This window comes from Meriones unguiculatus, chromosome X (genome assembly GCF_030254825.1).
Source record: "Meriones unguiculatus strain TT.TT164.6M chromosome X, Bangor_MerUng_6.1, whole genome shotgun sequence".
NCBI lineage: Eukaryota > Metazoa > Chordata > Mammalia > Rodentia > Muridae > Meriones > Meriones unguiculatus.
Window position 1 is genome coordinate 139,716,257 of NC_083369.1, and position 15,291 is coordinate 139,731,547.

General features: G+C 36.4%; 1 protein-coding gene across 2 annotated transcripts in view; it reads left to right on the forward strand.

Annotated features, from left to right (window-relative positions):
* Positions 1 to 15,291, forward strand: part of Cdkl5 (cyclin dependent kinase like 5) — a 187,368-nt gene that overhangs the window by 56,199 nt on the left and 115,878 nt on the right. For both annotated transcript variants that reach the window (XM_060375214.1, XM_060375215.1), the window contains exons 2-3: positions 6,712 to 6,916; positions 10,224 to 10,258. In XM_060375214.1, the coding sequence (XP_060231197.1) occupies positions 6,853 to 6,916; positions 10,224 to 10,258 (99 nt within the window). In that variant the 5' untranslated portion in view covers positions 6,712 to 6,852. The remainder of the gene's footprint in view (positions 1 to 6,711; positions 6,917 to 10,223; positions 10,259 to 15,291) is intronic.

The following is a 15,291-nucleotide window of genomic DNA, read 5'->3' on the forward strand; positions in this document are numbered from 1 at the left end:
CATCTATGCATAATATAGTTTGTGGTTTAGCTTTCCTGTTTTAAAATTGTTCATAAAAGGACAAATGTTCTTGTTTTTATTAGTTTTCTGTTATATAACAACTTACCACTAGGTTACCTCTGAAAAATGGCCCACAGTTTTGTGGGGCAGAAGTGTACCCTGGCATGGTTGAGTATTCTGTTCAGGACATTATGAGGTTGATACTCTGCCTATTGTATTTTTTTTTCTTTTGGTAAATAGATTTCTCTATGCAGTCCCAGACTGGCCACAGACTCTGTTTTCCTGCCTCACCCTCCCAAATGCTGGGGTTGCAGGTGTGTTCCTATTCTACCATTTCTAGCTTTTTTTTTTTTTTTAAGTAAATTGTAACTTTGATTTCCAAGGTCCAACTTTGCCTTTTTAAAAAGTCTCTTAAATGTGTTTCCTAATTTAGGAATTTCTGGCATGACTGATTTTTCTATATTCATCATATGTAGTCTTTTAACCTTGAGATTGGTGCTTAGTTCATTATTTTAAGTTGTTGCATTATCTGATGTATTTACATTAGATTCTTAATTTCCTTCTTAAATAGACGAACAAGCGAACACTTCTTTTGTGTAGGTGTAGCTTTGTGTCACATGTGTGGACGTCAGAGGACAAGACAATCTGCAAAAGCTGGTTCTCTCATTCCGTGATCTGGGTCCTGGGGACTGAACTCAGCTTGTAAAGTTTGGTTCTAAGAGCCTTTACCTCCTAAGGCCTTTCATTCTTTGTCCCCTGGCAGTTTCCTTTATAAGCATTGATTTAGCTTCTTGCCATAAATTTGTGACTTCGTGATTTTTAAGTGTTATGATTTATTTTTTGAATCACTAATGGGATATTGTGGGAATTACTAATTTTCAAATATGTTAATATTTTCCAATTATTTCTTTTGTGTTTGACTTCTCACATGTTTTAGGTATGGAGAGAGAATGTATTCTGATTTTGGCCTTCTAGTTTGATTTGAATTACATTGTGACCTAGCATGCCATCAGTTTTATAGATGTATATGTGGTAGAAATTTTGAGAAAAAGATTATGTAGGCAAGTTGGTGTTTTTAGAAACCGTCTAGGATCTTCTGAATGCTGACATTTTTGTTTTTCGTTGTGTTCTTTTTTGTATTATTGTGCCGTTTTAGTATTCTGATTCATTGTTTGAGTTAAAATGCTTGCCTTTTTCTTAAAGGTTTTTGCTACATTAATCTTGTAGTTATTTCATGGGCTATCTTGCTCATTTGACTACTTCAGATCCCTGTGAGTCACTTTCTGTTTCAGCTGTTTCTGTTAACTCTTGCTTGTGTGATCTCACCTTGGATTTCTCTGTATCTCTGTTTCCATTCTGTACACTGTAAATGAGAAATGATTTGTGCTGCTATAATGGGTTTTAGATCAGTGCAGTTCACCCCCCCCCCGGCAAAAAAATCCCCCTTTCACTTTACCTAAGACAAGAAGTGATAACACCAATCTGAATGTGGAACCATTTCATTACAAGGTACATTTAGAGGTTTTATCTAGATCACTGGGATGACATGAGGCCACCGTTCTGGTCCGTCCAAGGACTGACGTATTGTTGGCTTCCTTTGTTCTGAGAATATAGCCAGCTCTTTTAGGCTTCAGTTTCAAATGAGTGGTGACGTAGCACACTTTGTCCTTTTGAAAAACCTTTGTCTTTGATATCCGTGCCCTATATCTATAAGGATTTCATAAGCAACCTGTTTTTCTTTCTTTCTTTTCTTTCTTTCTTTTTTTTTTTGTTTTTGTTTGTTTCTTCAAATTCCAAAAGGGATCAGAACAGTTTGGAGTGGTTTGGGCTACCTCTCCATGTTTATTCTTTTGCCTTGATATGAACCAGATACTTCTTTATAATCTTGTTAACTATCAGATCTTTCAAGTTCTTTTTTTTAAAAAAGTATTTTCCCCAGCATTTGTATTTGTCCTCAGAGACACATTTCATCCAAGTTACATAATTTGCCATTAACAGAAGCTAAAGTGTCTGCTTTCGTACCATTTTTTTTTTCTCTTTCAAGATTAATCAGTGTTATTCAGCTAAATTTGGCACAGGTTTTTTTTTTTTTCTTTTTTCTTTTTTTTTTTGTCTCAGTATGAATACTGGTAGTTAACACACAGGTTTTGATACCTGTGTTATGTATGTGCTGCCATATTTAAATTGGGTTTCTCAGTTTACCCTGTCTGGGTTGCCACAGAGACTAGGTGGTAACAAATCTTTCCTGTATATCTTGCTGTGGATGTGTTTTGGGTGCTGGGTCTCCTTAGTGGACATCATTTAATTTTCACCCCAGTTCCTTTAGAATGAACTGAACCGTAATTGTCAGAGGAGAAGATATTGAGAAATGTTCTGGATCTTTCAAATTACCCTTAGTGAAGATTAACTCTTATAAGTACTCTGAGCATCTTTTAACTGGACATAATTGTTGTGCATCTTCAGATGGCTTGGTTTTTTGTTTGTTTGTTTGTTTGTTTTTTATTTTCTTAATCACTGCAATCTCCATGGTCACATTTGTAGAAAAGCCATCCCTCTTTGAGCAATCATTCCAGTTTTCTTCCTTTGCTACTTATATTTTGTCTCATGATAATCTTGGAGTTTTCCTCCTTCTGCACAAATAAAAAGCTCTATGACAGTGAGGGCCTGGCTTATTTATTCACTGTGGCCTTGTGTGTTTTTTCAGCCAGTTAATTATTATTGGGTCTGTATGGTGTGTGTGTGTCTGTGTGTCTGTGTGTGTTTACTATGGTGACATGAGAGTAGAGGTCAGAGGTCTAGACTTTCATTCACTGTGGGCTCCAGGGATCTGAACTTAGGTTATCAAGCTTGTGTGGCAAGTGTTTTCCATGTGGGTCTTACTTACCTATTCCCTGGGACATGGGAGACAATCTGAAATGAATTTCAAAATAAATAATAAAATAGCTTGGGTTCCTTCCCCCAAAACTGTAGCATTACAAGACAGATAATCAAACATATGCCTGTGACCCCAGCACATGAGAGGCTAAGGAAGGAGGATTGCCATGAGTTTGAGGCTTAGGCTATACTTGTGACATCCATGTCATAAACAACAGCAACACATGATTGTCCCGTAAGTTTCACTGAATAGTATAGTAGCCTCTTAAAGCAGCAGTTCTCATTCTGTGCGTCACAGCCCCTTTGATAAAACTCTGTCTCCAAAAATATTTCTATTACAATTTGTAACCATAGCAAAATTACAGTTAGGAAGTAGCAATGAAAATATTTTCTGGGTGGGGGTCACCACAACATGAGGAACTGCATTAAAGGGTTGCAGCATTAGGAAGATTGAGAACCACTGTGTTGAAGAATTGTGTTTAGGTGGAAGAAATTTCTTTTTATTTATTTAGGTTTTCTTTTTTCTTTAAATACAGTTTTATGTGTTTGCATTAGAGATCTCAGATATGTTTTGTCATGCTGAATCCTAAATTCTTCTGTTGGTTCTTGTAAATGTGGTCTACTATTTGTTTTTTACTGGCTGACAAATACAATTGATATTCATATATGAAGCCTATGTTCAGCTGCCTTGTTAGACCCTTAAACTTCTAACAGTTTACCAGTTATTATCCTGTCAGTTTTCTTTTTCCTCCTTTGCTCCCGTCCCCTCCCATTTCTTCCTAAACCAGACTTCTAAAAACAATAACTGCTTTAAAAGGAAGAAATAAATGTAAACAAAGAAATTACCTTTGCTACCTGTGGTATCTGAAACTTTAAAAAAAAATGAGTGTCCCATGTAGGGTAGGTAAGTAGGAAAGGACTTGTTCTTTTAGACAAGATGATGGAATGTGAACTAATATCCCTTCCCTTCTCACTCTTCCCATTTCTCTTCCTCACATTGTATCATATATATCATGTAATTTCTGTCTATGTATACATGTGTGGTCAGAGAACATCCCTTGGTAGTTGGTTATTTTCTTTCATTATGTGCATTTTGTTGTCCAGGCTGGCCTCCTTCCTCTACCTTCTTTCTGAATTCTGGGATTACAGGCATGCACCACCGTTCCTGACTTCCTTTTACATTTATAGATAGTATCTGTAGTTTCTGCTTTGTATCTCTTTTGAATCCTCTATATTTTATCAGTCTGTGTATGTGCATGTGCTCTATACTTTTCTGGGAGGCCTAGAATCTAACAAGATGTTTTAATAATGTTAAAGCTAAATATTAATAGCTAGAATTCATTGTTTTATTGATGTGTTCGCATGCATGCAGTACCCCAGAAGGCCAGAAGAGGGCACTGGATCGTTTGGAGCTAGAGTTGTAAGCATTTGTGAGCAGCTTTTGTAGGTGCTGGGAACAAAACATGGATCCTTTGTTAAAACAAAGTTCTCTGAACCATCTGAGCCATCTTTCCACCCCATTGTATTTAATTAAAACAAAACTATGTCTGATAAGTCACATTTAAGGTTATTGATTGCAGGTACTCTTTTTTTCTTTCTTTTTTCTTTTGAGATAACATCTCACTGTGCAGACTTGGCTAGCCTTGAACACATAGAGATCCTCTTGCCTTTGCTTTCTGAGTGCTGAGATTAAAGGGATGTTTCACTCTCTCTCTGTTGCAGGTTCTCTATGGTCACATCTCTTTATCAGAATAAGAACATTTAAATAGCAATTAATTATGAACATTTTAATTATACGTCTTGTCCTAGTTTACATTTCCACCATTATGTTCAGAAGAATACTTCCTGCTACATATCACATGGGGTACTCTTATTTTTTAAATTTGAGATTGTATAGGCAACAAAGAATTTTCTTTATTTAAATTTATTTCTTTTAAAACATTTTTAGTTTGTTATTGTTGTAGAAGTAGTGCAAGTTTTTTTTTTAAACAAAACAACTACAACAAACAAAAAAGCTAGAGCATTGTTTTCCATAACCTAAGTATTATCAAAATCAGTAATGTCTAATCTATAAGCATTTAAATTTTGTTTGATTTTGTTTTGCCCTTGAACACACAATCTGACCAAGTCTAGGTATGAACTTCATATCCTCTGGCTTCAGCATCCCAAGTGCTGAAATTACAGTCATAAACACCACACCTGGTTAGATTTATTTAGGCTTTGCATTTCTGCTAGAATTGCCATAGAAGTAGTGATGTAATGTGTTCTCTTAGGAGACAGGTAATGTTGATTTCTTCCGTTATTGACCAGGTTAACTTTGATCACTTAATTATAGTGCACATGGCAGGATTCTTCAATATAAAACTGCTCTTTGTCCTTTTGTAATTAATAGGTGCCTTGTGGATAGATGGTAACTTTCAAATATAAGTTTTAGCACATATTGATGACACTTACCTAAAGTAATTATTACTAGAATGACTGTCAAATGGAGATCTTGTAATTCTATCACTACCTTTATTATTTGTGATAAAACTTCATAAAAAAAGTTTTGCTTGCATGTATTTATAGACATGTTTTTATTTTATTCTCCAGAATATAATTTATTAATATCTTTATGTTTAACTGTTGAGATTATTACTCATATGGCCAATATGAGTCAATTTAGCTTGGCTCCTGAGTCCATTTGAAATGCTCTGATTGTTCTATGAACATTTCCTTACTTTCTGGCTCTGCATTTTGTTTCTGCACTTGTCTTAAATTAGTCACTTCTCCAAGGAACTGGGAATCTTCATTAAGAGTATACATTGGGCTCAGCACTGTTGGTATGCTATTACTTAGATGCTCCCTCAGGGCACAGAGCTAGGGAATATGTATATGTGGGGACATAAACATTTATATCTTTTTCTTGCCCTTTCATATTACATTTTCCTTTTGTGAGATTATGAAATGAAGATCTCTTTTCAGCCTGGGGAAGATAGAGCTGATAAGGCCCTACCCCTAGCAGAGAAGACATTGGCAGTTGATAGACACTGTCAACTTTCTTCAGGGATGTGGCCAAGGGTAGGTTGTCCATGCTCCAGTGGATGGCGCCCTATACCCATAAACATGCAGGCTATGCTCTTAGATTCTGTGGATTAGTCAAAAGAAAAAAAATATGAAGTTGGGAAAGGAAAGTGGTGGTGGGTGTCTAGGAGGAGTTCAAGGTTTGGGTTGAGGGGAAGCAGGTTAGGGGTGTGTGTGTGTGTGTGTGTGTGTGTGTGTGTGTGTGTGTGTGTGTTTGCATGTGTGTGAGATGTATTCATGTATGAAATTACCAAAGAGTAAATAAAAAAAATAAAAACAGAAATAGAGGTCTCATTATTCTCTGAATACTTACCTGTTCAATTCGAGAATATAGATAGAGAAGTTTTTTGTCAGATAGGTGTGATGGCACACATCTTTAGTCTCAGCACACTGGAGTCAGAGGTGGATCTCTGAGTTCCAGCCAGGGCTACATAGTGAGACTCTGTCTTTAATTAAAGTTTTGATCAGTGTTAAAGAAAAACCTCTAAGATCTAAGTGGTTGAGTGTGCTTGAGTACAATGTTTGTTTTTGTTTTTGTTTTTAGATTGAAACAGTAAGTAAAGTACTATTTTCAAAAGTTAACTGGTCTTTCCCTAATTGTGGTTATGGTATTAATTTTAAATACTAAGAGGTTCATTTCAGTGGAAGTTCTTCCTCCTTTTTTTTTTCAGCATATGAAACATTAACACGGATTAAAAATCATTTAAAAAGGATGTGATAGGTTGAGTATTGTACCATAATACTAATGGCATTTCATTCTGTTTGTTCTTTCAGGGACTTATTTAATATTTCACCATTGAACAAATGTATGAAAGTTTCTTGCCAAGTTTTGAGAATTTCTTCGTTGGGACTTTTTAGAAGTTCCTTTTTTGGTGCCATGTTTTATGGCTTACATCAAAAGAGGAGTTTGTCTTCATGAAGATTCCTAACATCGGTAATGTGATGAATAAATTTGAGATCCTTGGGGTTGTAGGTGAAGGTAAGTTAGAATTTTACATTTGAACTTTGGAGAGTTATATAATTTTATACATCACCAAAAAAATTATTCAGATCCGCTCAATTTAGCATTTTAATTCAGATATGCACCTAAGTGTGTAGCAATAAAAATAAAACTGTTCTTCAGCTATGTGGTTCTTACTCTCCAAGTGAAAACTAGTTTTAGACCAAGCTACTCTGTGTAGCCTTTGCTGTCCTGGAACTCACTTCATAGACCAGGCTGGCCTTGAAATTAGAGATCTACCGGCCTCTGCCTCAGGAGTGCTGGGATTAAAGGCATGAGCACCTGGCAATCAGCTATATTCTAAAACTGACCTGATTTCATTCTTTTCACTAGTATAGTTTCTTTAGTCTATATATTTTTGTTATTGTTACATTTTAAATCATCCAATCTTATTTTAAATAACTTTAAATTTATTTGTATATGCTAACTTTGAGTTACGATATGGTAAACAAATACATAAATAACTTCCATTGTTATTCTTTGAGAATGACAGATCGTAGTTTACAAGTTTTCAAGTACATGGTTTGGTTATATTTTTTAACATCTTAATCAGTATAAATGGAATGGTTTTAATACCATTAATTTTTCTTTCCTTGTAATGTATAACATGATGCTTTTTAATTTTTTATTTATTACAATTTATTCACTTTGTATCCCAGCTATAGTCCCCTCCCAATTCTGCCCTCCCTCCCTCTTCTCCTCCTGTGCCCCTCCCCCAGTCCACTGATAGGGGAGGTCCTCCTCCCCTTCCATCTGACCAACATGATACTTTTATAACCCTGCAATACTATTGATTTGATAAAGTATAATTAATTTTTCAAAAATTGACACTTAGAAAAAGAAATCATGCTGATATTCTTGCTTAGTCATTTTGACTCTTAGAGATAACTTTACAGAAATTTGTAAAACATGATTTTAATAGAATATCAGTGGAAATGTGATTTCTTAGCTTTTATAAAAAAGCAGATGTTACAAAAGTTTTGTATTTTGGGTTTTTTAAATAAAATTTGAATGTCAAAAATTTTTAATTTTTACAGAGCTCTTGAAGATTTTAATAATAGGTTGGCAAATCCTTCTCAAGTAAATGGAAACAATAAGAATATGATTATTGATTGGGTGCTTGTTTCAAGGTTTGAAGTTCAAACCATACCAAAAAATGGTCCTCCTTCCTTCGCTAGTTAACTCCTTTTCATTTTGTCATTGATTTATGTAACAAAAACTCATTATCATTATCTTACCTGGTTTATAAAATTTGCCTTTTTGTCAGTTAAAGACTCATGCAATAAAGGGGAAAGGGTGGTTAGAGCATAACAAGGTTGGAATGTTCAAAGTCTGGGTCTGACTGTCTAGATGATAGCCTTATTTTTTCCCAGCATATGTTAATGATATCATCTTTTTATGTCGGTTTAAATTCTGTTCATTTAAGTTACATCCAGACATCAGTGCTTTCCTTTTTGCTTGTAAACTGCCTCCGTTGGTTTTGTGGTAGGAAATGCATCTGTCAAGTATACGTTCCTGTGGGAAAGTGGGCTGTGAGCTGACAGTTTTCTGATGATTGTGGAGTTCTGTGTGCTGGTTCCATCTTAACTAGCATTCTAAGATTTATGCCTCTCTACCAAACTGAAGGAGCCACGTAAGGTGTCCTAGACCCTTGGAGACATGTCTCCCAGCTTTGTCTCACTCAAGTCCACCCCCTTCTCATAATAGCATGCAGGATTTGCCTCTCTAGTTATAAAAACATTTGTAGTGTTTCTTAAAGCCCTCCATCATCATATATGTTATGTCATGATTGCTTTGATTAGATTTTTCCCCTTGGAACTTTAACCTCAGTTTCCAGGGTGCTTTCCTACCATGGTAGTGTTCCTTTGTTCTGCCTCTAGCGAGGTGAATTGATCATCTCCATAACAGGATGAGTAACTCAAGAGATAGGAAGAGGTTATGTCAGAATAAAGCAGAGACAGTGGGAGTGCGTGGGGCTGAACTTTTGTGGTTAGAGGGTAGCAAGTCTTATTGTTTAGTGAGATTCCTGAGGCTGGTAGGTTTTGTTGTTGTTGTTGGTGGTGGTGGTGGTGGTGGTGGTGGTGGTGTGTGTGTGTGTGAGATAGTGGACATAGAACCCAGGGGAAGAAAAGCACTATCCCAGTGAACCTCACCCCTAGCTCCAACCTATCATATTTTGCCTGTTAGGAAATAAAATTACAGTATTCTAGAAGAGACTTGACCCCTAGGAGCGTATTTGGGTAGGATCTGTGTTTGTCCTTACTCTTGGGGAATTAGTAGCTTTTAAGTTTTAAGTTTGCTAAAACTTATTGAGTTGATTTTTATTTGCTCAATACATACATGTTTTGAGATGTTGTCTTGCTGTGTATCCCTGGTCGGCTTGGTATTCACTCTGTAGTCCAGGCTGGGCCTCGCGCTGATGGCAGCCCTCTTGCCTCAGCCTCCTAAGTGCTGTGATTGCAGTGTGCACCACCATGCTCAGTTCACGTAGCCTATAGCCTTGTGGTCTATTTATTGATTTATTTGACACTGTCTTGCCTACAATAAAAATGTGTGTGTGGCATTTTAAATTGAGTACAGGGAATCATAAGAAAGAAGGGGAGTTAGTCTGATGGGGAAAGGATAGGAGCTCCACAAGGACCAAATATATCTGGACATGGGTCTTTTTTGAGACTGATACTCCACCAAGGACCATATATTGATATAACCTAGAACCTCCACTGTGGTAGCTCAGTAACCAATTGGTTTCCCAAAGTGAGGAGAACAAGGACTATTTCTAACAGGAACTCAATGACTGGCTCTTTGGTCTCCCCACCCCAGAAGGGAGGAGCAGTCCTGTTAGGCCACAGAGGAGGGCTTTGCAGCCAGTCCTGAAGATACCTGATAAAACAGGATCAGATGAATGGGGAGGAGGTCCCCCCTATCAGTGGACTTGGAAAGGGGCATGGTGGAGATGAGGGAGGGAGGGAAGGAGGGATTGGGAGGGAATGAGGGATCGGGACACGGCTGGGATACAGAGTTAATAAAATGTAACTGATAAAAAAAATAAAAAATAAAAAAATAAGTGCATAAAAAAATAAAAATAAAAAAGAAACATTTCAAAATACTCTTGGTTTATACAAACCATAGTAAGAAATCCCTGCTGTATTTGTATGTGGCTCATGATGCCATCACTCTAGAATATTGTCGTAGGTGTTGTTGTTCGAACATAGGCTAATAAGCTATATAAACACAGAATAATAGTTTGTGTGCATGTCTCTGATTGCTTACTTCTTTTTAATTATAGGAGCCTATGGAGTTGTACTTAAATGCAGACACAAGGCAAGTACATGATTTTTATAAGGAAAACTATGTATGTATTTCAGCTGTTTTGAAACTGAAGCAATGTTCTTTATCCGTGAGCATTTAATTAAAATTGTCTGGTTCTGATAGTGACTCTTAATGAAATAGGATTGATATGTAAACCCAGAGGAAAGGCACCTTTGGGATAAACATGATCGTGGTAAGTGATCATTAACTTATTTCTCTCCTGTCAAATGCTGTTTTCTAAGCCAACGTATTTGTGTATAGGCGAAAAGTTGTATAATGGGAAGAAAGAGGTTGGATGGAAAGAAGGAAGCAAAACAGTGGCCTATTAAATTTATATTCAGTTACACATGAACAAGGAGTTTTGGGTGTGATTTCTCATTCACACTCAGTTGATTTTCTGATGGATTCCCATCTAGGTTTTGAAAGGTAGTGAATGGGCAGATGTTTGGCTGTGTCCTGGGGTTTGGGACAGTAGTGTGTAGTTATGAGGACTGGCTGTAGTGCATCGCTCTCGAAGTCAGTTGGATTATAGGTTCTTCACTACATCAACCATAAAGTATTCATAAAGTACCTGAAGTTTCATAGCTGCTTCTTGCGGAGTGCATCTTGCTCAGAGACTATGTTTTTATTAGAATGTATCCAGTCAAAGTATTAGTATTTAGCCTCATGCTATTTTGTATTAATTTTAAGATCACAGCCTTAATATTTTGTGATTTTTTTTTCCTTTTTACTGATGCAGTTTGGATCTGAAATGAGTTCAGCTACTGGACTCAAAACATTTAATCATCTCAAAACATGTAATCATTTGAATGTATCATCCATTAGTACATCCATTATGTATCTGTAAATAATGAAAGCTTTTATGTTGGCTTTTCCGTATAAATACTTGCTACTTTTTGATTTTAGAATCCATTACAATATGGTTTTGTGTTTTACATCATGGATCTTTTTTAATACAATGACTTCTCAATTCTTGAATTTGGATGTTTGAATTATTTTTATGTTGAAAACTTATCTGCAGATCTTTGTCAGTAACTAAGCCTCAAAAATTGCTTGAATGCTACTGGCTCTTGATTAAGGATGATTAAGAAGTTAAAATAAATGCAATCAAAATAAATTTAGTGCATTGAATACCTCGTTAAGACGTATTACTGTAGTTTGAAATTAAAAAAAAATGAAAAGCTCCCTAATGAAATGCTCTTCTTTTAATGAGTTTCCTTGAGTTGTAATAAATTGCCAAAGCTAAAAGCATTCTTAGGTGGGCATTACTTTTGAAAAAATAGGAGGTTAGTTTCCAAGTTCAATTTGACTCTTTTGTGAACATAATATGTCCCTTTCTGCTATGACTCTTTTTTTGTTCTGTATTGTCAATAGAAGCTTCCATTTCTAGTTGTGGGTTTTACCCTTTATTATTACTTCTTAAAACAAAGCCTCAGAAATCCCAGGCTGGCCTCAAGCTCACTGTGTAGCCAAGGAATGAATGGCAGCGAACATCTAATCACTTGCGTCTACCACAGCCAGGTTATGCAGTGTTTGGGGATTGAAGCCATTGTGAATATGAGGCAAGCACCCCATGAAATAGGCTACAGCTGTACTTAGTCCTAGTGGTGGGGTTTAGGTCAGAAGGATTTAGGAGATAGTGACATGTCTACATACATATCTATGCACGTATACATACACACATATGTATTACTTGCTTATCATATATATGTATGTGTGTAGTTTAAATATTTTCTGCTAGTTTTTGTCATTCATTGACCTAAATTTAGCCTTTTTTTTTATTTTGGAGGGGAAGTGGTTTGAGAGAGGGTCTCATGGAGTCCTGGCTCTTGGCAAACTTCCTGTGGAGCTGAGGATGACTTGGAACACCACATCCTTCTTCCTCCACCTTCTAAGCACCGAGCTTACAAAGCATGAGTTGCCATACCTAGCAAGATGCAGTTTCGCTTGCAGCAAACTCAAGAGTTAGTTTTTAAAGTAACCCTTTCATGTAGATCATAAGGGCAAGAAAACTAAGGTGCATACCTCCTTATAACTCAGAGAGATGTACATACAGTCAGAAGGGATCAATGTTCATATTCCAAATGGATTTCCTGGGGCCATAGGCTTCTCACTCCTAACTGCTCTTCTTCAGGCCTGTGTTGCTAGTACTATGTGTTATCAAATCCAAGTGTATATAAGGACAGTATTCTAACAAACAAGTGAGTGGAAAGATAAAAATACTCCAGCTGGAGGTGTACCACTCATTTGGTAGAGTGCTTACACCTGGCATGCAGGAAAACCTAGGGTTAATCCACAGTACAGCATGAACCAGGCCTGGTGGCACACAGCTGTAATCCCAGCATTTAGGAGATGGAAGCAGGAGGGTAAGGAATTCCAGGTTCAAGCCAGTCAGCTGGGGCTTGCATCTAAAATGTATGTTTTTCTGCTCGTCACTAAATGAGAGACTCAGATCAGCATTCAAAGTATGGTTGCTTTTCCCTTTCGTGCATCTAAAACGATTATCACAGGATGGAAAATTTAAAGCATAAATTAGTGCCTAACTCAGAATAATATGAAACTCTTTTTAGCATCGGCAGCTGTTTAGTCATTTGACTTGTTAGAGTATATCCTTTTCCCAGCTAAAACCAGACCTTCAAATCTATGATCTATTATATAAAAATAGAGAATCTGATGTGCCTCATAGGATTTATGTTTTAGAATCAAATGAACAGATTACTCTGGAGTTCATGTTATAGTTAAAATATATGTGATCCTCTTTTTTAGTTCATTATATGAAAAATAATTGTACCAATATATTTGCATATTCAACATCTTAATGAGATGCTTAAAGATTTATGCATTGTATATATATATATGATTATACAGTGAATCTGTTTTGCAAGCATATGTTAGCCATTGTTAGGCATGGAAATATATATATATAATTATAAATAGTATATTTTGATAATCATGTATTATATAATTAAGTATATAATTCATAATATATTATATATCTAAGCAAGTATGAAAAAGACCACTTTATATTTGATAAGACATTTCAGAGATCAAGTATGCCTTGTCTTTTCTGGATATAGTATGATGGGCTATTCCAGGCCAAAGACTATGTTTGTTTTTTTAAGACTTTCTTTTTAGGATTATAATTACATCATTTTCGACATTCCTTTTTCCCCTTCAAACCCTCCCATGTACCCCTCCTTGTTGTAGTGTGCGTGTAGAGGTCAGAGGACAGTTTACAGGAGTAGGTTCTCTCCTTCCACCTCATGGGTTCTGGGGATTAAACTCAGGTTTGGTAGCAAGTGTTTATTTTTTTTTTTTCTTTTCTTGTCTTTTTTTTTTTTTTTTAGCTTATTGAAATGCTGCCCAATTGAAAATATACAGCTCGAGGTTTTTTGATAACTTCTGTTTTTTGTTGTATATACACATTGATATGTATATGAAAAACTCTTAGCAATAACTAAGCTTCTGCTTATAATGCCTAATGACAGCTCATATTTGGAAGATGTACTGTTTTTTCTTTTTAGCCTTTACCCTACACAAGTACCTTGGTGGTATTCTTTTTATTCATATGTATGTGATTCCTCCTACCCCACTTTTCCTGACGACCCGAGTTTGGTCCCCAGCACCCACATCAGGTGGCTTACAAGCCTGTAACTTTAGCTCCAGGGTGATTCAACCTTTCTAGCATCTGTGGACACTGGAATTCATGTGCTTGCACATACCACAACACACACACATGCACACAAGGTAAAATAAACTGAAAAATGTTTAAAAAAAATAAACCCTATAATAAACACCACATATTAAGTGCTGTCATATACTGTCGTATGACTAGTATATGACAGCAGTCCTTTTTGTCCCCATTTTGCAGATAAGGAACCAGTAATATATGAACCATAGAAAAAGGCCATGATCATGTATCTGTTAAGTGGTGAATCCAGGCTTTGTTTTGCCTCCAGAAGTAGCTACCTTGAAAGAGAAATGGAGTTTTGAAATGATAGGATGCTTACTTGAGGGAGTACAGAGCTGAATGAATGGGTTGTTGAAATCCAAAGGAGGGTAGGACAGAAGATCTTGAACCAGTATTTATCAGTAGTCTAAAAATTATAGGAGCACCTGTGATGAGGATTGAGAGGTGAACAAATCCATGTATTGCAATGAGCCATGTATTAATTAACCTCTAAGTGAAATAAATGGTCACAAGATTTTTTTTTTTTTTTTTTTTTTTTTTTTACTAAATGTAGTTAATCTAGAATGTGCCATTTTTTTTCTTTTATGTGTTGAAAAGAAATGAGATTGTAGTGGCAGTATGGAATTGACTCAATATTTACTAGTTGTATTGGCAAGTATTATGTCAACTTGACACAAGCAGGAATCATCTGAGAGGAGGGAACCTCAATTGAAAAAAAAATGCCTTCATAAGATCCAGCTGTAGGGCATTTTCTTAATTAGTCATCATTGGGGGCGGGCCCAGCCCTTTGTGGGTAGTGCTATCCCTGGGGTGGTGGCCTTGTGTTTTATAAGAGAGCAGGCTGAGCAAGCCAGTAAGCAGCACCCCTCCATGGCTTCTGCATCAGCTCCTGCCTCTGAGTTCCTCCCTTTGCTGAATATGATAATGAACTGTTTGTTATGTTCAAGTATGAGTGAAACAAACAAACAAACAAACAAACAAAAACAATAACCTTGTCCCTCGCCTCAAATTGCTTTTGTTCAGGACGCTTCATCACAGCAATAGTCACCCTAAAACACTACTAACAAATATCTCCATTTCTCTGAATTGAGGATACAGGCATTCTTAGTTGCTTATTACTCAATTGACACAATTTATCTTTTGTTATAAGGCTCCATTGTTGTTTTTTAATTTTTTTGGAGAGAGGGGGTGTGGTGTTTGGATGAAATTGGCCCCATAGGTTTATACTGAGTGATAATGTTAGGAGATGTGCCCTTATTAGAGTGAGTAGGTGTAGCCTTGTTGGAGGAAGTACGTCACTGGGGTGGGCTTTGAAGTCTCAGATACTCAAGTCAGGCCCAGTGTCTGTCTCTTC